The 26,989-nt window shown below is 41.0% G+C and overlaps 2 protein-coding genes across 2 annotated transcripts in view; both read right to left on the bottom strand.

The window, feature by feature from the left end:
• Positions 1 to 365: 365 nt before the first annotated feature.
• On the bottom strand, positions 366 to 9,883 carry LOC134572579 (centrosome-associated protein 350-like). Its single transcript, XM_063431628.1, has 5 exons — positions 9,736 to 9,883; positions 8,472 to 8,542; positions 5,111 to 7,485; positions 1,937 to 2,109; positions 366 to 825 (listed from the first exon to the last, which is right to left on the bottom strand). Exons 1-5 carry the CDS (start codon positions 9,855 to 9,857, stop codon positions 810 to 812), a joined length of 2,757 nt encoding a protein of 918 aa, XP_063287698.1. The 5' UTR covers positions 9,858 to 9,883; the 3' UTR covers positions 366 to 809.
• Positions 9,884 to 12,951: 3,068 nt separating this feature from the next.
• CCDC187 (coiled-coil domain containing 187) overlaps positions 12,952 to 26,989 on the bottom strand; it is a 60,576-nt gene continuing 46,538 nt past the window's right edge. The window contains exons 18-25 of the mRNA XM_063431627.1: positions 21,155 to 21,258; positions 20,780 to 20,850; positions 18,567 to 18,754; positions 18,276 to 18,363; positions 17,836 to 17,982; positions 17,100 to 17,260; positions 14,119 to 14,189; positions 12,952 to 13,182 (exon numbers count right to left, since the gene is read on the bottom strand). Coding sequence (XP_063287697.1) covers positions 12,968 to 13,182; positions 14,119 to 14,189; positions 17,100 to 17,260; positions 17,836 to 17,982; positions 18,276 to 18,363; positions 18,567 to 18,754; positions 20,780 to 20,850; positions 21,155 to 21,258 — 1,045 coding nt within the window. The 3' untranslated portion in view covers positions 12,952 to 12,967. The remainder of the gene's footprint in view (positions 13,183 to 14,118; positions 14,190 to 17,099; positions 17,261 to 17,835; positions 17,983 to 18,275; positions 18,364 to 18,566; positions 18,755 to 20,779; positions 20,851 to 21,154; positions 21,259 to 26,989) is intronic.

Genomic DNA, 26,989 nt, shown 5'->3' with positions numbered 1-26,989 from the left:
CTCACAATAATGTGCAGTACATACAAGAGAATCACAGAGCTATTTTGTAGTAAAATGAATACAATATCTGTTACATCCAGAAGTGCAGTGCAAAGCTCCACAGCAAAAATGTAACAGAAATTTGTTACGTGTGTACGTTTATCACAGAGCTCCACAGCGATAAAACTCACAGTGATGTGCTTTGTGTGTGTATGTATGAAAGAAGACTCACACAGCGTTAGTTACTAAAGTGGGAATTGCTGGGGGTTTAACCCCTTAAGGACACATGACGTGTGTGACATGTCATGATTCCCTTTCATTCCAGAAGTTTGGTCCTTAAGGGGTTTAAAGTGAATTTACAGTAAATTTCAATTTTAGGGCCAAAATATCTATAGTATTTGAAAATGTCTCTAGGTCAGCTATGTTTCCAGTTTGTCTATTGTGGTGTAAATTTTAAAATACACTTTGAATTCCTGACAATTATCACTTGTAGCAATTAACCCCGACAACCATGGGTAGCTTCCGGAATAACAATATGCCAAGCAAGGAGCTGGGTGGCGGGATGTAGTGGTTATGGTGTTTATAGAGTGCCATTTTAATTTACTGTGGTAGGTTGACAACCTCAGATTTTTATTGTGTAGCTCAAGGTGGAATACAAACCTAAGTTTGCAGTGTTATGGATGGATAGCACACGGTCATACAGAAACACGTTTGTTTCCTGCCAATAAGAGGGGGTGTTCGCAGTCTGCAGCTCGTCCAGTGGAAAATTTCATTTTCTTATTGTTCCACAATCTGAGATAAAAAATTCCTTCCAAGAAACGTTTAATCGTCTAGGAATTCAGGGAGCTGTGAATCAAATTCAAACAACAAGCTGTAACAGAAAAAAAGCCCATTGGTACATAAACTCGCTCTACCCACTCATCGAATAATAATGGAGACCGGGGACTAACCAATTATAAATCACAGATTTTCTTCCAAGTTAATGAACTGCTCTGGCTCTGATATTCTGTAAAGTGAAAGGCATGACGCATGATTGAGAATCTTTAATAGAATAATTATAATTAAATAGTTTTTTTTAGTGGATGCTCTACAATATTTCTGCAATGCGTCAGAAAGGCGCTCCGTTAATATGAGCCCAATAATTAAAACGATTCGCTAAAACGGAATTGAAATAAATCAGTAGTTTAATAGTGTAAGCCAGTTTTTAGCAGATAGAGCTGTCTTTTAAAACTTTATATTGATCCTGAAATTCTGTTTCTCCCTAAAAGTGATCCCTTCTACCATTACCAATACAGAGTAAACATGCTAGCCAATAATAACGTTTTTAATAGCACTTTAATGTTTTTAAAATTGGTTTAATACAAGACATAACTGCCCCCCTCGATATATAAATGATCTGCAGTAGACTTATCTAAAGTGCCACTCTAAACCAGGGCTGCTTAAAAGGTAGAACCCCAGATGTTTTAAAACTACAGCTTCCATGATTCTTTGCTCTTCTAAAGGCATTCCAAAGGCTGCAAAGCATCATGGGAGTTGTAGTTCTACAACATCTGGGGATCTACATTTTGGGAACCCCTGCTCTAAACACTATAACCACTTCAACTTATTCCAGTGTTTATGGTTGTTAGGAGTCTGGGGGCAGGCCCTCAGGATTTTAGTAAAACCATTTTCAAATGGTTTGACGAGAAACAGGATTTCAGGAACCCAAAGTTCAACTTATCCACTGGAGATCCCTTGCGCTTCACTTCCTTATTATATGTCAAAACCATTTTTATGGTTAGACGGCGCAGTGCACGTTACAGAGTTGCAAAGTTGTGATGAGCTGAATGGGTTTTTACCTTTCAAACTTAAGGTTGAAAAAGCCGAATGTGTACAACCAAATGAACAATTATGATGGCCACAAAAATAAAATTATTAAAAAGTAGGATTATATTTTTCCTCTTGTGGTAAGGCTTACCTGGGCGTTGGTGCTTCTGTTCGAGTACAATCTGATTTATTCACGTAAATATTTTCTATCGTCTCCAAAGAATTTATCAACAAGTTTTCGAAGAGGGTATGCATGACATTTGATTTCCAGGCCTCTTCATAGTTGCTGAGTGCTCCGTTTTTCATGGTGTCCTTGTGCAGAGCCTGAATAATAACAATAGAAAAAAAGAAATATATGATGCTACACTCATATGGAAAGAACTACAGTATTACTCAAACGTTCTAAAGGATTCTATCTCGGTAGCTCTCCTGACACAGCTGACCTTTCTGGCCAACCGACAGTCTTACATACCACCTTACGGGCAAATTGTTGAGATACCATCATGTTCAACTCCGACGCCGTTGTTGACCATTGACCAAGAAGTCGCAAAAGAGCCCATTAATGGAGATCTCACCTGGTAGACCATTAGTAATATTTCAGGAATTTAGGTTATTAAGATGGGGTTGATCAACCAAAAGAAGGGTGCCACCTAAAATTTACAAACTGAACATATGTTCTGACTCTGGGGAGACGTCAAGTCTTATATTCAAAATGTTTTTAACTGAATTCGGAATTAAGGTGTTAAAACAGGGGTAATGCACAGCTTGGTGTATAGCTATAAAGTGCTGGGAATTGAGGGAACGTGGATAGACGGTAGCTGCAATGATTCCATTCTTCGTGATTATTTTGCATTATGCTAGAGATCCCGGGAGGAGCTTTTGAGTAACAACAATACCATACCAATGGCAGAATTTGGCATGCCACATTGATTGGACTATACATTTTATTTAAAGTATCTCTGGCCATATATTGTCTTATTTGTGCCCATTACACGGATTTTACTACGAGAGAGAAGAAATGACTTTATCTTTCGGCTGTTCTTTCTGAAGACTCAAACAAATATTTACCGAAATGTTAATTCGTTTCTGTAGTTTACTGTGGGCTGCCCTCAGCTGTCAATCAGAAAATAAAAATAAAAAGTGATACCTAGAAATACATGAGTTATAAAATATTCCATAAAGTTAAAACACAATAACTTTAAAACAGGACAAGTTTTCTATAAATATATAGACTGATTGCGATATAGAATGTCATTAAGCAAAAACAAACATATCGCAAAGCCCATTTAATCGTCTTTGGGAGTGTTTATAATCATATAATTTGCTCCCAGGTTAAGCTGTTATAAGTAGCTGTGTGATAAACATTGCACAGTTTAACCTTTAGCTAAATCTCTTATTTGGCAATCTTTAAGTATATAATCTGACTTTTTCCTTATGCAAAGCCAATGTATACAAAACATATCTCTTCCTGAAAGCTAGACAAACACATTTAGAGGTTTCATGAGAGGTTCAGAGAATGAAAATAACTCCTCATGTCTGACCTCCGCTAAAGCAGCAGAATTATACTAATGATCGGGGATCGTAGGTCAGATCACACATTCTATTAGATCATGATAAGCGTGTGTCTTATAATTGAATAGCAGTTCTCCCATCGACTTCTATGGGGTACGTGGCATTCAGCTACAAGAGATAAGTCTATCACTTCTAATTGAATTCGTTCACACAGTGATTACATTGAATTATAACCATTCTGTTATTAACAGACAATGAGGGTATTTTTGGAAGGTGTACGCGATCAGTTCTTTATTACTTGGGTTTTCAGCGTTGAAAAGAAAAATACAGGTTGCAACAGAGAATATGGGGATATGAGTGGTACATATAAGGGAGAATACCATCTAAAAGAGTGAAGTTTTATAACTTTATTGGAAACCTATGACTGACCCTAAAAGAACCTGGGAATCCTGGGTTGAACTGTGTGAACTGTGTGAAAAAAGGAGTTCGGAATTGACAGATGGAACATACGGGAATGAGCATCATTTTTTTTTTTAAATTCTTTATTTTGTTCGTGCAGATATTGTACATGTATATTAGCTCTGCCACATCAGCTGGTGCAAACAGGTTTGAATTCACATGGTAACAGTAGTATGGCATAAAAAAAAAAAAATTGCACTTTTTTTTATATATATAGGGAAATTCACAAGATTATTTTGTTCGCTTTAAGGTTAACTTTTGATACGTCATACGTTTGTTGCATTTTTAATAAAAAAAAAGGAAAATAAAAGATTACTAATTTTGGCAGCTGTCGGCTTATGTTTAGTCAGGAGAAATAGGTACACCCATTTGCTTAAGTAGTAAGGACATGGAGATGGATATTAATAAACCCCTTATTGTTAGACCTAACTTGTAATTTGTAGTGTTGTGTGGTATTGAGGTGCCTTTTATTCTATACAGTGGGAGCAAAGAGACATCCCTTTCCAATTATGAGAATAATGTGTGATGTAATTAAGGCTTATCTGTCTGACATAACATCAGTATGACTTTACTGGGCGCATGTTCAGTACAAGTTAAAGATTGGGGAAACAAGGTGTGACATGTGACAGGGTAATGCATGCTGTAATAATGATGTCCTGCAGGTACCCATCCCGATGCCTGTTATAGGGTAGAGCAACCCAGCGGTCGCTGACAGGCAATTGTACTTGACCTCATATAGCTATAAGCCCATGGGTATAGGAGTAATTATTAGCCCATTAGAAACATATAAGCATGCTATACCGTGCCCAATGTATAGATGGGATTATTAGATGGGATCTGCCCCATCCCACGGACCCTCCAATGGAATATTACATCAATTTTTGTTTTGTCAAAAGGAGGTAGAGCAGCAAAATTAAATTCCAAGGGGTAGAATTGCAAAAGAAAAATAAAGCAGTGGTTCAGATGGAGGAAAAAGAAATGTTCTACACGTTTAAAATGATATCACGTTTAATACATAGTACTGGCATTAAATTTGTTGGGGAGGGGCAAGGTATTACAAAACAAACCTGCTCAGCGTTGTGGTTAATGGTTTTAACCTTGCTAATACTTTCAAGGTTATTCACTAAATTGTGAATTGCTGGTAAATCAAAGTGAATGTCAAATTTTAGGCCAACATGGCTGAATTGTGAGAGTTCTCCAAGCCAGTTATGTTTTTAGTTTTTTTTTTTTTTTTACCTACAATTTGAAACACACTTTAAATCCCTGATGAATCACAGCTTAGTGAAAAACAAGATAATAGGAGTTATGTCAATTAAAAACTTAAATAATCTCTCAAAAAGAACATTAAACTTACCATAAAAGATTGAGAGACGTGACAAGACTGAATACCTCTCCCATTTCCATTATTTCTTTTTAATTTCTTATATTCCTTTATAGAGTCCTGAATTATGTTAGTTATTAGTTCATCAGCTAAATCCTCCACAAGTCCATTTGGGCTGCCATTTTGTTTTTCCAAAGTTGACGGACTGGAACATGTAATGCTTATGGGAGGAGAATAGTTTTCGTCTTGCTTTTCTTTGGTTTTTAATGCATATTCATTGTTACTAGTTTTTGGTTGTTTTCGTTGAACAATTCTAGTACATTTCCAAATGGCTTCGTGAATAACCTTAGCTATGAGGTCTTCACAAATCCTTAAGACCAACGTCTGCTTTTTGTCTCCCAACGTTATTTGCACTTTAGTTTTTTTGCTGCAGATCATGTTTTCTTGCAAATCCCAAGTTGGTTCTTTGTCCTCCTCACCTATGATGTCCTCATTTTCAGTGTTTAGGCCCCTTGGGCGTATATCGAAATCTTTGAAATTACTTTTGTGTGAATGAAGACATGATCTAAATGTATTACCTTCTTCAACAGGATATGTAACATTTCCTTTGCTTTCCTTCTCCTCTGGTTCTTTTGGGGAATATGACCTACTACCACTTGGATTAGAGTTCTTATCAAAAGGCTGATCATCACCTTCATCATCATTGTCAGTGATATTTTCAGAGATTGACTTATCATCCCCCAATAAATGTGTTATTTGCCGTGGTCTTACAAAAACACCACATTTCATAGGACATTTAAAATAAGTTATTCCTTCATATGTTCCATTGTGGTCACCTTCTGGTTTGTCAAGAGCCACTCCAGCCCAATAGCCTTCTTCAAAAGCAGTCAGCCCTTTAAATTTTAGAGTACCTGGCTTTGAAAGCTTTACCAAAACTCGGTCAGCAAGATCAAACGTAAACAAAGGGTCATTGAAGTCTTCTTCCGCTTTGGATAACGTTAGAAAAGGCTTATCAATTTTAAAAGATTTAGACAAATTTTCTTTTCCCACATCTTCTGTAGGAGACATAGACAATTTTTGGTCATTGAAGTAACCTATGCTGTCTCGGCTTAAGTCTGCCGATGGAAGAAGCATTTCCTCTGGTAAACCATGCTCATGTGATAAATGCATCTCATCAATTATACTCCCCTCCAAACTACTTTGCATGCTTTCATTGGAAGAAAAAACTATTTGTTCTGGTGGTGTAGGAAAATCGTAGCTGTCGACATCGTTACTTTTAATTGACTCAACATCTTCCGGTATAGAGGGTAGGTCTTCGCTGGGGTATGAGTTATCCTTTTTTGCAGAGTATAAGTCTGCACTTTCGTATGAAAGCATTTCATCAACTGGAGACAAAATTTCTGACAAGGCATCTTCAATAGGTTTCAGATCTTCATCAGTGATGAATGTGACATTTTCCTCACTCTGAAGTGTGAAGCTTTTAATCTGAAATAAATCTTTTGAAGATATAGCTTGGGATGGCACCATCTCAATTTTCTTGGAGATTAGTTTTTCTTCTGTAAAAGATAGTCTTTCATTAGTTTCTTTCAGTTGAACTGTGGAGTCAGTAGAACAGATTCCACCAATATCAATAATATCTTTTGGATTCACCAAAGACATTTGTCCTGTGTTTGTGACTCCATTAGTGCCCTTTTTTTCAATTAAATATTCTCTGCTGTTGGTGTTTGTGTCGGTCTCCGACAAGTCGGAGGATGTTGGGAAGGATTCGGATGCCAAAGGAGCTATTTTAGGTTTTATCTCTGTGTTTTTCATTACTTCTGTATTTTTGGGGTCTTGGATTGAAATTATATGATCTACAAGCTCTTCATAGTCTTCAAGTTGACCCTTTCCACAATCATTTTTTTCAGCTTGTACTAATCCGGTTGTGTTATGCTGTGCCAATACATCCTTTTGATTAATGTCTGGTAAAAAAGTAGATGGGTCCATGGAAATCTGACCTTCCTGTGTCCCAGAGGACCTGTCATTTGATCTGAAGGATAAAGGTTCTCTAGTTGATATTGGGTCTTCAAAATCGTCACTGTGTACTTTACAAGGAAGTTCACAGGGTTCCATATCAAACACCTCGGAATCTCCACTCTCGGTGTCTTGGGCCTCTTCTGCTTTGTCAGATCCAGAAACTGAACTCTCAGAAATGTGGATGAGTTTTGCAGAAACCTTTAGAAACTCTGCGAGTGGATGCCCGTGTCCAGCATTTCCAGCTGCCTGGGTGAACTCATTAGAAGTTGCTGCAGCTGAACAATCTGATAAAACACGCGGGTTTTCTTCCATGTGAATAATCTGGTTATTATGTTCTGATTGCAATGCATTATGGTCTGGATGTTCCACGTCTCGATTACCATGGGCAAAGTCTGCAAATTATTACAAATGTTATATCTATCAGTACAGAACAAGGGGAATGCAACTACAGAGAATAACTTTGAGGTGTATATCACTTTAAGAACTAAATATAAAAATACCTTTTAGGATAAAGTGTAATTTTACTTTAAGCAGTATCTTTTATAATGAAGGCAGCAAGATACATTTCAGTACTTGGGAAGTAAAGTATTTTGTAATAAAGCAGGTAGCATGCAGGGTATTTTATATTGAAGCAGGTTGCAAACAGATAACTTGAAATTGAAAGGGAAAGATAAGTTAAGGGCCAATCCGGTATCGGGGGATAGGAGAGGTCAGCAGGCGTCTGCTGTCAGGTGCGTGGGCCGGGAATTCTATCGGCGAAACCCGGAAGTAACATCGAGGGAATCGCCGATTGGTAAGTATGACAACAAAGTAGTTCTATCATGGTTATTCAATACAGTGTGAATTTTACATTGCAAGCCACAATAGCCGAAATTGACACATTTTCGAAGTCGGCTACATTTCAGTTCGACTATTTTGTCTAAAATGTAAAATCTGCTTTGAATCCAGTTTAACTTAATAAAAATATTTTTTATAATAAACCCTGTAAAGCTTAATAGTTTTTAACATCAAAATAAACCTAATTATTCTGCCGGATACTGGGCTACTTGCTAAACAAGCTGAGTTGCGGAATTCATTTAACGAGTCCTCTACCATCTCTTCTGTGAAGTTACCCCCTCTAATTGGCAGAGGTAGCGCTTTTATCCTATTTCAAATTACTTTTAGTGAAGTTTTTTTTATCCTCAATACAAAACAGTTGCAAGAAAAAAAAATGCAGATTGCATGAACAGTGTAGGAAATGTACAATAAACAGGATAACAACTGAGCAGTGCTATTTTAATTATAGAAATGTCATTAGTGATAAAGGAATTTGGAATGTCTCTGACTGGAATCGGCAATAAATTAGCAAAATACTTATATGGCAATAGCTAATTCTTACTTTGTTGGTCATCCTCCTCTTCCCCAGTTCTGTCAGTGTCTGTCACGTGTACATCGAGACCCTGATTTGTCCTGAAATCACATTATATCGAGTGATGTAACTTTTTATATTAATACAGTGCAGACAGTTAGATACGCCACATTCCAAGCCTAGTGTGAATGTCACTACCCAGATGGAACCTTTCCTCCAGCGTAATCGCTATATGCAGAGAGCAATGGGAGGGAGCAGATAGCCGCTAGTTATACACGGGTGTAAAAATACAAATACAGACCACAGTCCATTTGCACCCCGTTTATAGCAGCGAGAGGAGGACTTGTGCGGCCCCTGGTAGTACAAGTGTCTCACCCATGTTTCCTCTAATGCATGTTATTCCAGATATAAATTACATCTGTATTACTACACATGCCAAGACGGACTGAGGGAGAGAAATCTGTGCTGTCAGGGGAACAGATCCCTCGGGAATTGGCCTAAAGGGGCACTGTAGGCGCCCATATCAATGAATCGCAAGGAAGTGGTCGGTCTGGGTGCAGTGGCCCTGCCATTTAGTTGACACAGCAATGTTTTCATTGCAGGACAAACCTCTAGTGGCTGTATTCATGACAGCCACTCGGAAGAGCTTCTGCTGCAACAAATGAGTGCGACGTCATCCAAGGAGGAATTATATTCAATGTGTGACACTCACTGTGCATGCGCTTCTCGTCCCCAACGTATTTCTATGAGACGCATTAAAGAGGACGAGGAGATGTCAAAGGGGAGGAGTCAGCATGATGTCGTGGAAGGTGGATCAGGTGACTGCAGGGACTGGATCTTGGCAATGGAAAAAAGGTGAATAAAACCCCTTCAACCATTTTTTTCTAATTATCTTTAGGGGGCCTTCCACAGGTATGTATTCCCAACATTACAGCGTTCCTTTAAAATATACTGGGTTCCTTCCCTGTCTTCTAGATTGTAAGCTCATTAAGTCCTCAACAACCTATTGTTCCCTTAAACATCTGTAACAGTTTGCTGTAAAACCCTCATATTAAGTGCTGCAGAATATATCGGTGCCATATATTATGCCAATAAAATAACACAACCTTACTAATTAACCCAAGTAAGGATGGGGGGGGACCCCACCTGTTACAGTGCCCAGTAAGACAGTGCACATCCCGTGAGCACAACGCACAGCCGCTGATAAATCAAGAAACATGCGCAGATAAACTGGAACAGAATAAATACTCATTTACAGCGAAAATTATTTGCACAAAACGTGTCCCGTATTTACCCGTTTTTTTCCTGAGAATCCATTTTAAACGCAGCCGGAATTCCAGCAACTTCTAACTCCTTATCATCGGCTGAAAGCTGTTTTTTGTTATTTGGTAAAAAAAAAAAAAAAAAAAAAAACATATTATTAGCGCAAGCTAAAAAGAAGTAGATACGTGTTCTTCTACAAACAAAAATACAAATAAAATTATTACTCATAATGCTCTGGAGTGAATGTACATTTAACTTCCTACCTAAACATCTCGTTACGTTGTACAGCAGTGAACACGTACAGTGGCGTACACACAACCCATGGGGCCCCGGTGCGAAAACTGATCTGTGGGCCCCCCCCCCCCCTGCTTACTCTGCGCGGGCTGGGGCCGCAACACATTGCGGGCGGGCACCTGGACGCAGGGCTGCGACCCGTGCGACCGCGGTATGTACGCCAGTGCATGCATAAACACATACACTTAAAGGACCACTACAGACACCCAGATCAAATCAGCTCAATGAAGTGGTCTGGGTGCCAGGTCTCTCTAGTTTTAACCCTGCAGCTGAAAACAGCAGTTTCAGAGAAACTGCTATGTTTCACTGAGGGTTAATCCATCTCTAGTGGCTGTCTCATTGACAGCCGCTAGAGGATTTTCTGCGATTCTCACTGTGAAAATCACAGTGAGAAGACGCTGAACGTCCATAGGAAAGCCACGCATGTGCATTCGGAGCTGAGAGGCGGATCGGGACGGAGAGATCCCCAGCGCCAAGGGAGCCCGGCGCTGGAGAAAGGTAAGTGCTTTAGACACACACACACACACACACACACACTCTCATGAACAGACGCACACATTTACTGACAGACACACACTCAGTGACAGACGCACACAAACATACTCAGTAACAGACACACACACTAACACTAACACACTCTAAAACTAACACACTCACTAACACAATCACTAACACAATCACTAACACACTCACTAACACACACTCACTCACTAACACACTCACTCACTAACACACACAAACTAACACAAACTAACACTAACACACACTAACACACTCACTAACACACTCACTAACACAATCACTCACACACTCACTAACACAATCACTCTCACTAACACACTCACTAACACACTCACTAACACACACACTAACACACTCACACTAACACACTCACACTAACACACTCACACTAACACACTCACACTAACACACTCACACTACCACTAACACACTCACACTACCACTAACACACTCACACTACCACTAACACACTCACACTAACACACTCACACTAACACACTCACACTCACACTAACACACTCACACTCACACACTCACACACTCACACTCACACTAACACACTCACACTCACACACTCACACTAACACACTCACACACTCACACTAACACACTCACACTAACACACTCTCACTAACACACTCACACTAACACACTCTCACTAACACACTCTCACTAACACACTAACACTAACACACTAACACTAACACAAACTAACACTAACACTCACTAACACTAACACACTCACTAACACTAACACAAACTAACACTAACACTCACTAACACTAACACACTCACTAACATTAACACACTCACTAACACACACACTCACTAACACTCACACACTCACATTAACACACTCACATTAACACACTCACTAACACACTCACATTAACACACTCACATTAACACACTCACATTAACACACTCACATTAACACACTCACATTAACACACTCACATTAACACACTCACTAACACTAACACACTCACTAACACTAACACACTCACTAACACTAACACACTCACTAACACTAACACACTCACTAACACTAACACACTCACTAACACTAACACACTCACTAACACTAACACACTCACTAACACTAACACACTCACTAACACTAACACACTCACTAACACTAACACACTCACTAACACTAACACACTCACTAACACTAACACACTCACTAACACTAACACACTCACTAACACTAACACACTCACTAACACACTCACTAACACACTCACTAACACACACACTCACTCACTAACACTCACACAATCACTAACACACTCACATTAACACACTCACTCACACTAACACACTCACTCACACTAACACACTCACTAACACTAACACACTCACATTAACACACTCACTAACACTCACTAACACACACACTCACTAACACTCACTAACACACACACTCACTAACACTAACACACTCTCACACACACTCACTAACACTAACACACTCTCACACACACTCACTAACACACACACACACGTTTTTTCTGGGTTTTTTTTAATTTAATCCCCCCAGCCTCCTTACCTGTGTGAGAGCTGGGGGGATTCCCTGGGGTCCAGTGGTGTTGCTGGTCACCCGGCTGGCGGGCGCGCGAGGGAGCACTGTCCCCTGGGTGCCCCCTCTTCAGCTCCCTCGCGCGCCGCGTACTGATGCCGGAGCCGGAAGATGACGTCATCTTCCGGCTCCGGTTTCAGTGCGGTGCGCGAGGGAGCTGAAGAGGGAGCACCCAGGGGACAGTGCTCCCTCGCGCGCCCGCCAGCCGGGTGACAGCAGGGCCAGCCTCGGGGGGCCCGGAGGTGGCCGGCTCCTGGGCCCCCCAGCAGAAGAGGCTGGCCCTGTGGGTACATACCGGGTCGTAGGGGCGGCCGGGCCCCCTGGTGGGCCGGGCCCGGTCGCAGCCGCGACCCCTGCGACCCTGGTATGTACGCCACTGAACACGTAGCTATTTAGACTGACGAATACATCTGGCTTAAATCTTTGTCTATCACAGAGGTAGCCAAAAAACAAGATTCCCAGCTGTTCCAAAACTACAGCTAGTTATTGTTTTATCAGCTGTAAATCTAGCAAAGAATCGTGGGGGTTGTAGTTCTGCAACAGCTCAGAATCTTCTTCCAGTAACTCTAGGTCCTGCACCTTCATAGGAAAGGAACGTTTGGTGTTAGAGAAAATGAACAAGTCAGTAAAATACTTTTATTGCAAAAGAAACAGAAGTCTGAATGTGTTTGGCTTACTCAAGAAGATTTTATAGGCATATACCGGTGGACAGTCCTGCATTGATTGTCTAATAACATTTCCCCTTTAATTGATAATAAAAATTCCCAGTCTGTAGCAACAGTCAATATCAACCGCGCAGGGCTCTGTGTTGGTACCTGACTTTTTTACTGATAAATCGCACGGGTTTAAAGGAGCCTATTTATAGTCACAGCCTGTTCCCTCTTATGTAGATGAATGAATAATGTGTGTGTATGAATAATGTAAAATAAGGAAATACAGCTGCCAGTCCTGCCTGTAAATGATTGCACAGTTTTCTCTCCGCCGTCGGAAACTTGTGATGGTGTTTTCTTAAATTATTCTCAACAGCTTCCATCATTGGTTCTTCCATTCCTGATGAAGGATAGCCCTCCGCAGCCCCATCTGTAATGCATAATGTAGATTATTACTGCTTTTAACTTTCCCGTCCAGCAATCTTGGTTAATAATTTTATTTATGCAATAGGGGTGGTGATAAATTCGTTCAGATGCATTCCATTTATCATACAGATTTATGCAGAAATCCGATTCATGCAAAGCGCAGTGTTATTTGCATATATATACATACAGTAACTTAGCCGTTTAAAGCCTCGCTCCGATAGGCTGTAGATTTTGAGCTATATCCAATCAGAGGCAAGCACACATTTTCTAATAAATAATTCAATTATTAAAATGGCAAAAAAAAAAAAAAAAAAAAGAGTATACACTGATACTTGTGGTATATTCTCTTATCCAGCCGGATCCTGTGTGAGATTAACATATAATGTAATTTATCCACAAGATAATGGTACGTGAAATATTCAACACAATCACATATTACCAATTCATAAATTCAGATGGAACTATATCCCATACATTTCCATGTAAACTCCAATTGTCTGCCCTTGCTGTTGCTCCGAACACTGATGGAATTTCAATTTGTGACTTTTTTTTTTTTTGGCTAACAAAACCTACAGGGACGTGTACATCTACATAATTCTATGGCAACATTAATAAATAAAAAATAGGCCCTCTAATTGCAAAAGAGTTTCCTGCCCAAAGATTGTTTGTTATTTGAAATATTATTTTTTAAATAAAAGGATCATGTGGACTTTATAGGTACAACATATTCCCACGTTGTGCATTGATGCTAGCCCCAACAGATGCCTGATCACTTTAATATATTCCACGCGACAAAGGTCAGGTTATCACGGTCTGCCATTTATTGTTGTTGGTACTACTAACACAGAAGATACTCAGTACTGATAACGCCAGTGTACTCGCTTATTTCTATCGCCATCTGCTGTTATCATGTCTTCTGCAAAAAAACTAATCTCAGCACCTTGGTGTCTTGGTAAGGTTTCTTTATGCATGTTTCTGTCTTCTGCTGGCGACACATCCGGAAGAGGAATGCTGTAAAAACATAGAACAAATATGAGGATGGACCTTGCGAGTATACAAACTAGCGATCCTTTGGAAAAATATATATAAATAGGACATTTAAGGTGCCAGCACCCCAAACATTACGTGTACGAATCACTTCACTTTAAAATGAAGATCGGGAGGCAAACCACATCATATGTAACTGCTTGGATAAATACAGTTGACTGAAATATTCAGAATTATCCTTAACGACGTTTTAATTCATCCAAAACAGATCCTGGGTTTCTTTACAACATTCTGCACATCTTGGGTTCCATGTGGAACTCTTGAAAAATAGCTATATGATAAATAATATCCTCGTCATCAAAAATAGCTTCATGTGGGTAAACATAGATATATATATATTAGCCCAATATTACTGAATATAGCTAGATCTATTAGTTCCATGTCAATAAATATTGCTAGATCTTTTAATTTTTTTATTTGTATTATTTTATATTAAATGAGTTTATTGTACAAACGATACGGTACAAGAAAATACAGTATTCTGAACATGGTATGCAGGAGCCAGCATTAGTACATTATAATACTTTTACATCTTAACATTCACAGTAGTATGCTTGACTGCCTCTTCCGAAGTTGTGTGACTGTGTGTGTTGTTTCGAGTTACAACCTGGTAATTGTGGGGGTGGGTGAGGGACTGGTGTTGGAAGATGGGTCTGCATAAAGGCCTAAACTCCTGGTGTCGTATTGTGCAGATATCTACACCATCTGCTCCACACGTGAGTGTAGGTTTGGTAGGTATGTGTCAGGGAGAAGCATATTTCCTACATACCCCTCGTGACTTCCACCTTCTGTATCCATTCCCTTAGGGTAGGCGGGTTCGGTTGTTACCAGAATAGTGGGATCATTTGGTTGGCTGCCGTTATGAGGTGAAAGAGTAGGGGTATATTGCTGGATCTTTTAGCTCCTTTCACCAAACATAGCTAGAGTCTTTCAGCTTGATATCATCAATCACAGCTATGTTTTTATGAAGAAGATACAAATCTGCACACTTCTTAGAAACAGGGCTGGCATACCCCTCTAGGACAATCCAAAGTACCAAAGGTCCATGCCCTCAAAGGTTTTAATAAAGCAGTTTTAGTGGAAAGTGCACATTACAAGCAGCAACGTTTTTACCTCACAATGAGGTCTTCCTCAAGCTAACATCTCAGTGAACAAAAGTAGTATTTATAAGACACGACAAACATTATGCATAGTAATAAAAATAATAATACCTTCCCGTACTTTCCCAATTAAAGGACCACTCTAGGCACCCAGACGACTTCAGCTTAATGAAGTGGTCTGGGTGCCAGGTACCTCTAGGATTAACCCTTTTTTTTATAAACATAGCAGTTTCAGAGAAACTGCTATGTTTATAATGAGGGTTAATCCAGCCTCCAAATCCTCTAGTGGCTGTCTCACTGACAGCCGCTAGAGGCGCTTGCTTGCTTCTCACTGTGAAAATCACAGTGAGAGCACGCAAGCGTCCATAGGAAAGCATTGTAAATGCTTTCCTATGCGACCGGCTGAATGCGAGCGCGGCTCCTGCCGCGCATGCGCATTCAGCCGATGACGTCGCGATCAAGATGGAGAGGAGGAGGAAAGCTCCCCGCCCGGCGCTGGAAAAAGAGGTAAGTTTAACCCCTTCCTCTCTCCAGAGCCCGGCGGGAGGGGGTCCCTGAGGGTGGGGGCACCCTCAGGGTACTCTAGTGCCAGGAAAACGAGTATGTTTTCCTGGCACTAGAGTGGTCCTTTAACTACAACCGGAGCCAGGGCAGTAAAAAAAAATCAAACCACACCATAAAGCGTGATGACCTAAGACGCTATGCGTCAAATGACGTGATGTACGGATGCCATTCGATGACATGAAATGCAAAATGCTGGTGTTAACAGATTACATCCAGCGTAAGCAACACAGAGCGGACTTTATACTTTTCATGCATAAAGGTCACATCTTGTTGAGATAAAGAATGCATTTGGATATTCTTTATGTGTACAATTGATATGTTATTAAAAACAATTATGCAATGGTTGTTTTATAATGTTGTGCTCTCACACTTGTCCTCGACCTGTTGCCATAACTACTGAGATATTTATTTATTTTCAACATCACACGTTATTACGTGATGACGAGTGGTCACGATTGATTTTAATCTTTTTATTGAGGTGACGTCACAGAGCATTTTGCGTTTGATGCCATCGAATGGCTCCTTTGCCTCACATCATCTGATGTATAGCATCTTATTTCATTGCACATTCTGGGGCGTTTTTATTTTTGTTTGGTTTTACTGGCTATAGTGGAGACTAATTGGGAAGGCATGTGAAGGTATTATTCTTTAATTAGTTTTGATTATTATCCTCAATTAATATGTTTGTCATGTCTTATAAATGCTGCACTTGTTCACTGAGATTTTAGCTTGATGAAGACCTCATTGTGAGACTGAAAGGCTGCTGCTTGTAATATGCACGTTTCATTAAAACCGCCTTATTACACCCCTAAGTGCCTGGACCTTCTATGGATCAAACATCCATATTGGATCATACGTAGCTAAACATTTTACCTTCATGGCTGCAAAGATAGCAAGAAGCTTTAGCACAACGGTTTCACAATGAGCAAATTTTGGTTCCACTCGATGGACTGGACAAAGATTCCTAGTCTTGATCAATACCATATCTTAATTGACCATTAAAACAGGCATTGCTTATACAAATTTGCTGGAAATGGATCTGCCACTATTTGAAGACCGTCAACAAAAAGTTCAACATTAAACTTCAGCCATCTTAGGACTTATTGACGGGATGTCTTTGAGACTCACAGAGCCATTAACAGTCTTAAAGCTTAAATAAATGATTTTTTTCTCTCTGTTTTGTAAATGAAAGAGCGTAGAAATTGGGTACCTGCCACTGTCCGTCTGTTTTCTGTCTTCTACAAAATCATCATCATCATCTGCCAGGTGATCTGAAAGGTCAGCGTCGGTGTCTTGGTTTGACAGCACTGATAAAACTGCAGAACTGCACAAAGTATCATCGGTTATCTGTTCTTTGGAATCACCTGGAACCTACGAGAGGGAGGGAAGACCTCTGTTAAAACATCCCTTTAGTTTCAGACTTGGCGCTTTTCATATACAAAGTGTTCTGCTGCATGCTGGGAAACCAATTTAAAAAAACATAATTTAAAAAATTTAATGTGACTGGTATTCGTTAATTGATGGCGTGGTATCATCGATCTGGAATGGTTCATAGCCTCATGTGCTGGCAGTGTATTTGGCACTGCTGCGCAAACGCCAATGGTTACTCCTTCCTACATTTCCCAAGATATAGGTTTTTATTTAAAAACTGTAAATTTTGTTTTTAAAATAAAATCTCCCAAATATCCATATTAGACATTTTTACTTCTTATACATCATCTAATAGTGAATATTTCATGAAAAACAATAGGTAAAGAGGAAGGAGGGAAAATTTATTGTGCAGGTAGATATCACTTACCATTACAGGACTAACACACAATATATAGACATATATACATGCACAGCATTGATTTTTACTTTTTATGGTCTAGGTTACAGGTTTTACCCAATAGTTGCACCATCTGGTGACATCATTTACTATTCCCACCAGTGCACACCATGTGTACCTGCTGAGTTGCGCATGCACTGTACAGCTTCTTCTTCATATGGGCCGCTAACTGTTGGATCCGCAAGACGTCCTTCTGCTGCTTTAAAAGCAACTTCCTCTCCTGATGGGCTGCCTTGTAGATATTACTCAGGTGTCTTATTTCTGCCTTTAAACAGAAAAGGAAAAATGTACCTTTAATATAGGTCGTCTTCCCATTGGAAAGGAGTAAAGCTTAGATAATATGATGTAATGTCCGACATCCTAGATCATTGTTGTATCATGTCTTGAAATAAGCTAGTTTGTCAGAGTAGACTCCTGATGTATCAAGATGAGATAAGTGGAAGATCCTTCCATCAGAAAGAAGATCTCAGAAACTGAAGATGTTTCTGCCTGGAATGGACGGTCTGGAAGGATTCCAACCATAGTACATGCTGCCCCAATGTCAGAAGAATTATGTACCTGCTCTTGCTTCAGGTTTTCTTGAATCTTGTGTTCCAGTTCCAGAATTTCTTCTACGTTACCGTGCTCATTGTTCAGCTCTAAACATCTAGAAAGGACCAAACATATTTAGAAATGGTGAATGAAGAATTTACCTTTCTTCTTTGGTGATAAGTAAAAATAATTATGGGCTGCCAAAATCCAAACCGAATCTACCAATTTCTCCACTGGAACAGAAATTGGAGATCTTTAAATCTAGAACATTCTAGGTTGCTGAACAAAACACAAGTTTTCTATGAATAAACATCTTACTTTCTTCGATGTTCCAGCAGTGCAAGCTCGGCTCTTGTCTTCTCCTTGAGTGCCTCCTCGCGGAGTCTCAGTAGGGCTGTCTGGTGTCTTGCCCGTAGTTCTTCTTCCCGCAGATACTGCTGTGCCATCTCCAGGCTATAGCGGCTGAACATATTGGGGGTACCATAAAACTCACTTATTTCACTCCACTACAGAGACACAAAAACAAAAATGTAATGACTTGCTTTACTCTCCAAAGATCTACTGTCTCATAGCTAACAGATATTGGGGAAGCATGACACAGTGAGGTTTGACTTTGTGTGGTCAACATGCCACTTATATCTGAAATGTACCATTCTTTTTTGTATTTTAATTGTTACTTGCAATTCCAAATGTAGGGCTCATAACTAGGCTTGCTGCAATCAGTTACTCACAAGCCCATAATCACTAAAATGGTTGTCAGTAATATCCACAACTACTGGCTGTTGCAAAACATAACTGTTAGCGAGTGGTTATTAGCGGCTGCTATCAATTTTAACATCATGCATAGAGATTAAATACTAAGTGACTCCTGGTTTCCATGCTAAATGGCAAAAAATATTCCCAGTCACTATCTGAGTAAAAATTGCACCTTCTGTATCCAAGTATAAAGAGAAAAATACATTTTAACCACTGAAAACTGTCAAGACATCCTATTCAATTTTTCTTTTTTTAAATCTATGTTTAAGTGAATTTAAGGGTTACTTCAGGCACCATGAGCACTTCATTGACTTGAAGTGATCATGGTGCCTGAAGTCTGCATGTGCAGCATTTTGCATTGAATTGCTGCCCATATACCAGACAGCCACTAGAGGGACTTCCGTGTTCTTAGAACACGAAAAGTGTTTTAAACGATGCTGGACGTCCTCACGCTATACATGAGGACCTCAAGCGTCACCGGAATTCCCATAGGAAAGCATTGAATAACAATTGAATAATGCTTTCCTATGGGGAGGTCTAATGCATGCCGCGCATGCGCATTAGGTCTCCCCCACCGGCTGACGAGGGCGGGGGAGGAGCTTGACCCAGCGCCGAGGGACATCTGCGCTGGATTCAGGTAAGTCACTTAACCTCTTCAGCAGCAAAGGGAGGGGGCACTGCAGGGTCCTGCAGTATGTTTTCCTGGCACTGGAGAGTCCCTTTAAACTCTAGTTCCGGATTGGGTAATGCCAATTCTGTGCATATTCCTCTCAGCCACTAAATGGCTGGTGGAATCAAATAAAAATAGCCAAGCTGAGACTATATTTAAGTTGGAGAAGTCTTTAAACTCTGCTATATCTTTGCATTAATCTTGCAATCCCATTTTCAATTCTGTACAGTTTGCTGTTTAGTAAATAAACCCTTAAAGGGCAACGTGCTTAGATGATCACAGGTGAAGTGCACATGCACTGAGTGTAACCTTGTTGTGTCCTGGTAGAGTCATCACAGTAATTAATGAGTAAACACTATTTTATGAAAGATGGTAGTCACAAGTAATAATCGGTATGAGTGCAGGCAGACATGAGTAGTACATAGACACTAAAAGCAGGATTGGATCATCGGGACCTGCCTGTAATTTGTAGCAGCGAAGCTCTATCGTTGGCATTATCGATAAAAAACCTTCTCATCAACAAGCATGGAAACAAGCCCACGGTATGTTCAGCTGCTCCCAACAACCTTAGCATGTGTGGATAAAGGCAAAGTGAACCTTCCACATTATCTGACCAGCTGGCAATTTGTTTGGCAACCAGACGAGGCCACGCTAAAATAGTTAGTCAAAATAGGACCACAACCAATTCAATTATCTATAGTAATTAGGGTGCTCAGAGGACTCCTTTAAATGTTATTCCTATATTTATTTATTTTTATTTCCCCAGCTTTTATTCATGTAAACTGTAGATAAGATGTTGCTGTTGGCTGCATGTAAATGTGTATATTTGTAGACACATTTGGCAGCGCAATGTATAGATTGCGAAGTATTCGCACCTGAAACTGAACTTGTTATGCTCACATTTTATGAACATTTTTAAAACACATCAAGTCAATTTAGACGATGAAGGTAAAAGGCGGATGTTGTATTTCGTTCTCAATGGGGATGAGGTGTGCGTTTTACTAGTATTTAGTCAAAGTGATAAACTTTTTACAAATCACAGTTAAGAATCTTGCTAGCCACACTGGAGTGGGTACCTAATTCCACATAAATGTGTTCACAGCACCTTGCTGGTAGAATCCGTGGCTGGTTCCATCTGGTCCCACGAATCATCCACTGGCTCATTTTCCACGATATCTATGATTGAACATTAACAAATATCTATTTTTACCAAAACGTGTGCTTTTTCATTTTAAGATAAAATTATCTCTCTGATTGCTCAACCCTATCGTCTACGAGAACAAAATCTAAAACTGTTAAATTTGCTTCTATTCACATTTAAATATATCTGGCATTGAAAACAAACGCCCCATTGTCTGTATAACCATGTAACTATGTTGACACTGTCTCTAAAGTAAGAGTTTTGTTTACTAATGCACTGTCCCTTTAATTGATGTGGGTCAAAGCATGATGGGAGTTATTGGCTACACCTAGCCCTTACCTGTTTGAAGAACTGGGTATGTTTTATCATTCTGTCTTCGGTCCTTTACCGCATCATGGATGAGAATCCGCTCATTAGGTGCAGCATACGCAACACCACCCAGGCTGAAATAAAACACAACACAAACTGTACATATAAAAATGTGAAAAATAAAAACGCAATATAAAAAAACACTACAACGTAAAAACAAAAAATAAAAACTTTATATAAAAATACCACAGCACTATCAATACTTAAAAACAAAGAAAACGTTATATAAATAAAAATACTATGTTACCGTAAATACAAACATTAGGTAAAAAGGCTATAGCGCTACAAATACTCAAACATTATAAATGACAAATGATTGCCATTGCCTTTTTGCATTGTGGGTGAGCCTAGATCAAGTCTGAGTGTGCATATGCATAACCTGTGTCCTGGGACTTGTGGTACACACTGTATCACATCAATAAGGGTGGGATGGAAAATTTTCCCTGCTCGCCTATTTAAAACCCCTTAAGGACCAAACTTCTGGAATAAAAGGGAATCGTGACATGTCACACGTGTCATGTGTCCTTAAGGGGTTAAGGGTAAAATATAAAATTTCTCGGTCAATTATTTTCCAATTCTCCGATTGGTCAATAAACCACATCATGTTTCCTTAACGATAAACGTTTAATTCCTGCACAGAACTTGCTCGTACAAGAATGTGAAAATTCTTTCTTCCAACTGTTGCTAAATAGTAAGATAAATTAGAGAGGTATAATTTTCTAAAACCTAAAAATAAATAAATTGCACTTTATAATCAACGGAACATGATTTCCAGGCACAGAGGCCTCCAACTGCAGGTTATTAGTTTATCGTTAATCTCCAGTCAGGGCCGGCGCGTCCATAAGGCGGCACAGGCGGCCGCCTTAGGGCGCACCGGCTCTGAGGGCGCAAAATTCAAGTGACCGGCAGGAGGGAAGTGCTCCCTCCTGCCTGGTCACCTCCTGGATCCCCGGAGCGGCGCGTCGTGCAGCTGAAGTGGATTAGGAGGTGGCGAGGGAGCTCTGATCTCTCTGACCGGCTCCCTCGCGCGCCTTTTGCTGATGCCGCGGGAGCCGGAATATGACGTCATATTCCGGCTCCCGCGGCATCAGAAAACAGCCTGCGAGGGAGCCGGTCAGAGAGATCAGAGAGCTCCCTCGCCGCCTCCTAATCCACTTCAGCCGCACGCCTCCCAGCAGCCCCACTGGACCACCAATGAGAGACCCACGCCAGCACTCCAGGTAGGGAGGCTGGGTGGGAAATTTAAATTTAATTTATTATTAATTACTTTATTAATTACTGTGTGTGTATGTGTGTGTGAGTATGTCAGTGTGTATGTGTGTCTGTGAGTTTGTGTGTGTGTCAGTGTGTGTGTGCATGTGAGTATGTGTGTCTGTCAGTGTGTGTGTCTGTGAGTTTGTGTGTGAGTGAGTGTGTCTGTCAGTGTGTGTGTGCGCATGTGAGTATGTGTGTCTGTTAGTGTGTGTGTGTAAGTGTGTCTATGAGTTTGTGTGTGAGTGAGTGTGTCTGTCAGTGTGTGTGTGCGCATGTGAGTATGTGTGTCTGTCAGTGTGTGTGTGTTCCAGTATGTGTGTCTGTGAGTTTGTGTGTGTGTCTGTCAGTGTGTGTGTGCGCATGTGAGTATGTGTGTCTGTCAGTGTGTGTGTGTGTCTATGAGTTTGTGTGTGAGTGAGTGTGTATGTCAGTGAGTGCGTGCGCATGTGAGTATGTGTGTCTGTCAGTGTGTGTGTGTTCCAGTATGTGTGTCTGTGACTTTGTGTGTGTGTGTGTGTGCGCGCATGTGAGTATGTGTGTGTAAGTGTGTCTATGAGTTTGTGTGTGAGTGAGTGTGTCTGTCAGTGTGTGTGAGTGTGTATGTCAGTGTGTGTGTGCGCATGTGAGTCTGTCAGTGTGTGTGTGTTCGAGTATGTGTGTCTGTGAGTTTGTGTGTGTGTGTCTGTCAGTTTGTGTGTGTGTGTCAATGTGCGTGTGAGTGTCTGTCAATGAATGAGTGTGTCAGATAAGTGAGTCTGGCTGTCAGAGACGTCTGTGTGTTTGTCATTGAATGTGTGTGACTGTCAGTGTTTATACACCCCTGACTGTAGCGTGGCCAAGCGGAGTGTACCGTGGTACAGGAACTTCTGTTTCCTGTACCTGGCAGGACTGACATGAAAAACTCACTGTACCAGGATTCACTCCGCTCAGCCACGCTACAAGAAAGGTAGGAGGCACACCAGGAAGGGGAGGGGACCACTATGGGGGTGGGTGAGGAGGGGAGAAATACCCTGAGGTACAGGAAAAGGAGGGAGGGGGGAAAGGAACACTAAGCGACAGGGAACAGAGGGGGGAGGGGAGAGGAACACTAAGGGACAGGGAAAGGAGGAGAGAGGGGAGAGGAACAGTAAGGGTCAGAGAAGGGAGGGGACCATTAAGGGACAGGGAGAGGGGCTGGATGTGAAAGAAACACACAGCGGGGCTTGAGAAGGAAAGAGACACACACAAAGGAGCTGGGAAGAGTAAAAGACACAAAAGGGCTGGGAGAAAAGGAGTTACACAAAGGGTCTGGGAGGAGTAAGACACACAAAATGTGGTAGGATGTAAGGGTCATACAAAGAGGAAACATAGGAGACACACAAAGGCAAAAATAGGAGATAAAATACACTAAATGGAGTCAGATATTTAAAGACGGGATAAGAAACACAAAAGGGAGGTTAAGAGGCACACAGGTGCAGATGTTTTTGGGGGGCGGAAAAATGCATTTTTCGCCTATGTACCCAAAATTCTTTGCACCGGCCCTGTCTCCAGTGATAGTTGGACCTCCTTTAATTACAAAATCCTACGATAGCCATCAAAACATGCTACTCTTACTCTAACCAATCAGAAAGCAGCATCTCTGCAAGGTTCCGTATTCAGGAAAAACACAATGTTTTGCGCTGTCAGGCTGTTGTACTGGGGGCGTCAGGTGCCTGATTTATAAACAGCAGTAAAACCTGTCAGTCTCTCTGGCTCCAGACTACGGCTATTGATAAATGCAGACCGCGGGGCTGCCAGGACGTGACTGCGTCCAATAAGAATAATAGAAAAAATGCAATCCTGGTAAAACAGGATTAAGTCATGTATTGTCACCAGTGTAGTTGATCTCTTTCTTAAAGTGAATTTGGAAGTGGGGCTGCGAGTCTGGACTCTCTCCAGGCAATTACTGGTAAAAGGTTGAATGATTTCTGCCCTGTTATCTAAATGACATTTCACTAATCAGTAAAAGCCAGCTTTGAACTTGTTCTTTAAAGATTATATATTTCTGATTATTTGGTTGGATTCTCCTAAATCTGATTACACACGCCCCTTACCAAGGGTTGTTTTTTTTTGGTTGTTTTTTTTCTATTTTCCTATTCAAATATTTTTATTGAATATTTTTCAAATAACAATGTATAAATTTATACAATAAGATACAATAATAATAATAATTAATACAGAAAAATTAAGGGTTTTTTTTTACTCTCTATTTTTAGGTTAATTTCAGTCTTATCAGAAAGCTTTTTATTTTTTCTATTTATTAATTGTACCGCATACATTTTAATTTTTTTTTTTGCTGATAGAAGGATTATGCATGTGTTGTCGCTCCTAGCTATGTAGAGAAAATATGCCTAAAATAAAAATTTTCCTAAACCTATAGAGTGTTTTCAGGTTTCATAAATAGGTGTAAAATGGAATTTCTCCCATAGGTAAAATAATATTGATGTTTTAAAGTTGGGCTAGTGGAAGCAATTTAACCTCTCGTGCCCATCCCCTGAGGATACGGCCTACCGAAAGTGAGGGGTGCCCCCTGCAACATTGCCCAGGAAAGGTAACCTTTTTATATTGTAGATCTCATTTAATGATAAGGTACATTCTGCATTTTGGTGGATTTCACTTTTAAAGGGACACTATAGTCACCTGAACAACTTCAGCTTAATGAGGTTGTTTAGGTGAGTGCTACAACTACCCGGAGCCTTTTTCTTGTAAGCACTGTATTTTCTGAGAAAATGCAGTGTTTACATTGGAAGCTTGGAACACCTCTTGTTGCAGTCAATCAGACGGCCACCAGAGGGACTTCCGAGTTCAGAGGCCCTAAAAAGGCCTCTCGTCCGATGCATTCTGGGTGAATGCATCAGACGGGCTATCAGCACACAAAGCACTGTGAACGCGCTTTGTGTGCTGACAGTCTGTCAGCACTGCTGTGGGCGTGGCTTCAGCTGACAGCTGAAGCCCGAACCCACAGGGATGCTGTCTGGCCACAATAGTGGTTGAAGGGAGGGGGGGGACGGACCTACTCTCCTCCCCCCCCCCCCCGGCCCCCACCCCTGAGCGGTGAGTGGGGGCCCTAAAAATAAGGGTGGCACATACTGCCCCCCCGGCCCCCACCCCTGTGCGGCGGGTGGGGGCACTAAAATTATCAATAAGGGGGGACCTATTGTCCCCCCCCGGCCCCCACCCCTGTGCGGTGGGTGGGGGCCTTAAAATAAAAAATAAGGGGGGGACCTACTGCCCCCCCCCCCCGGCCCCCACCCCTGAGCGGTGGGTGGGGGCCCTAAAATTCACAATAGGGGGGGGACCTACTGTCCCCCCCCGGCCCCCACCCCTGTGCGGCGGGTGGGGGCCCTAAAATTCACAATAAGGGGGGGACCTACTGCCCCCCCCCCCAGCCCCCACCCCTGAGCGGTGGGTGGGGGCCCTAAAATTATCAATAGGGGGGGACCTATTGTCCCCCCCCGGCCCCCACCCCTGAGCGGTGGGTGGGGGCCCTAAATACAAAGGGGGTGGGGACCCTAGTTAACCCTCTCCCCCCCCCCCCCCAAAAAAAAAAAAAACTTATCTCCCTACCTACCCCCTCACCCTAAAAATAATGAGGGGGGACCCTTTAACTAAAAACCTGTAAAGAAAAAAAAAATAAGATAAAAACAACTTACCATTCGATGTTTTCTTTCTTCTAAAATCTTCTTTCTTCAGCCCCAAAAAAGGCCAAATAAAAATCCATAATAACCGACGCAATAAAAAAAAAAAAAAAACCCGAGCGCAAAAAAAATAATCCATCTTCACCCATGGAGGGCTCCGCGCAGACTGAGCTCCGCAGGGCGGGGGAAGGCTTATAAAGCCTTGCCCCGCCCTGCAATTAGGCTAAGAACACTCTGATTGGATGGATTTCAAGCCATCCAATCACATTGCTCTGTGTCATTTTACAAGCGTGGGAAAATTCCAAAGAACTTTCCCACGCTTGTAAAATGACAAAGAGCACTGTGATTGGATGGCTTGAAATCCATCCAATCACAGTGCTCTTTGTCATTTTACAAGCGTGGGAAAATTCCAAAGAACTTTCCCACGCTTGTAAAATGACACAGAGCACGGTGATTGGATGGCTTGAAATCCATCCAATCACAGTGCTCTTTGTCATTTTACAAGCGTGGGAAAATTCCAAAGAACTTTCCCACGCTTGTAAAATGACACAGAGCACTGTGATTGGATGGCTTGAAATCCATCCAATCACAGTGCTCTGTGTCATTTTACAAGCGTGGGAAAATTCCAAAGAACTTTCCCACGCTTGTAAAATGACAAAGAGCACTCTGATTGGCTTAAACCCACCAATCAGAGTGTTCTTAGCCTAATTGCAGGGCGGGGCAAGGCTTTATAAGCCTTCCCCCGCCCTGCGGAGCTCAGTCTGCGCGGAGCCCTCCATGGGTGAAGATGGATTATTTTTTTTTGCGCTCGTTTTTTTTTTTTTTTTAATTGCGTCGGCTATTATGGATTTTTATTTGGCCTTTTTTGGGGCTGAAGAAAGAAGATTTTAGAAGA

Source organism: Pelobates fuscus, chromosome 9 (genome assembly GCF_036172605.1).
Source record: "Pelobates fuscus isolate aPelFus1 chromosome 9, aPelFus1.pri, whole genome shotgun sequence".
In the NCBI taxonomy this organism is placed as follows: domain Eukaryota; kingdom Metazoa; phylum Chordata; class Amphibia; order Anura; family Pelobatidae; genus Pelobates; species Pelobates fuscus.
The sequence above is the reverse complement of the archived record's forward strand: the minus strand, read 5'-3'. Positions and strand labels throughout refer to the sequence as shown.

Excerpts from the sequence above, each read along its gene's own strand:
- LOC134572579 (XM_063431628.1), bottom strand. The coding sequence starts at position 9,857 with ATGTTTTTTTTTTTTTTTTTTTTTTTACCAAATAACAAAAAACAGCTT. Across the intron at positions 8,543-9,735 it reads GATTCTCAGGAAAAAAACGG|GACAAATCAGGGTCTCGATG; the intron begins GTAAATACGGGA and ends ATGTGATTTCAG. Across the intron at positions 2,110-5,110 it reads ACGTCTCTCAATCTTTTATG|GCTCTGCACAAGGACACCAT; the intron begins GTAAGTTTAATG and ends GTTATTATTCAG.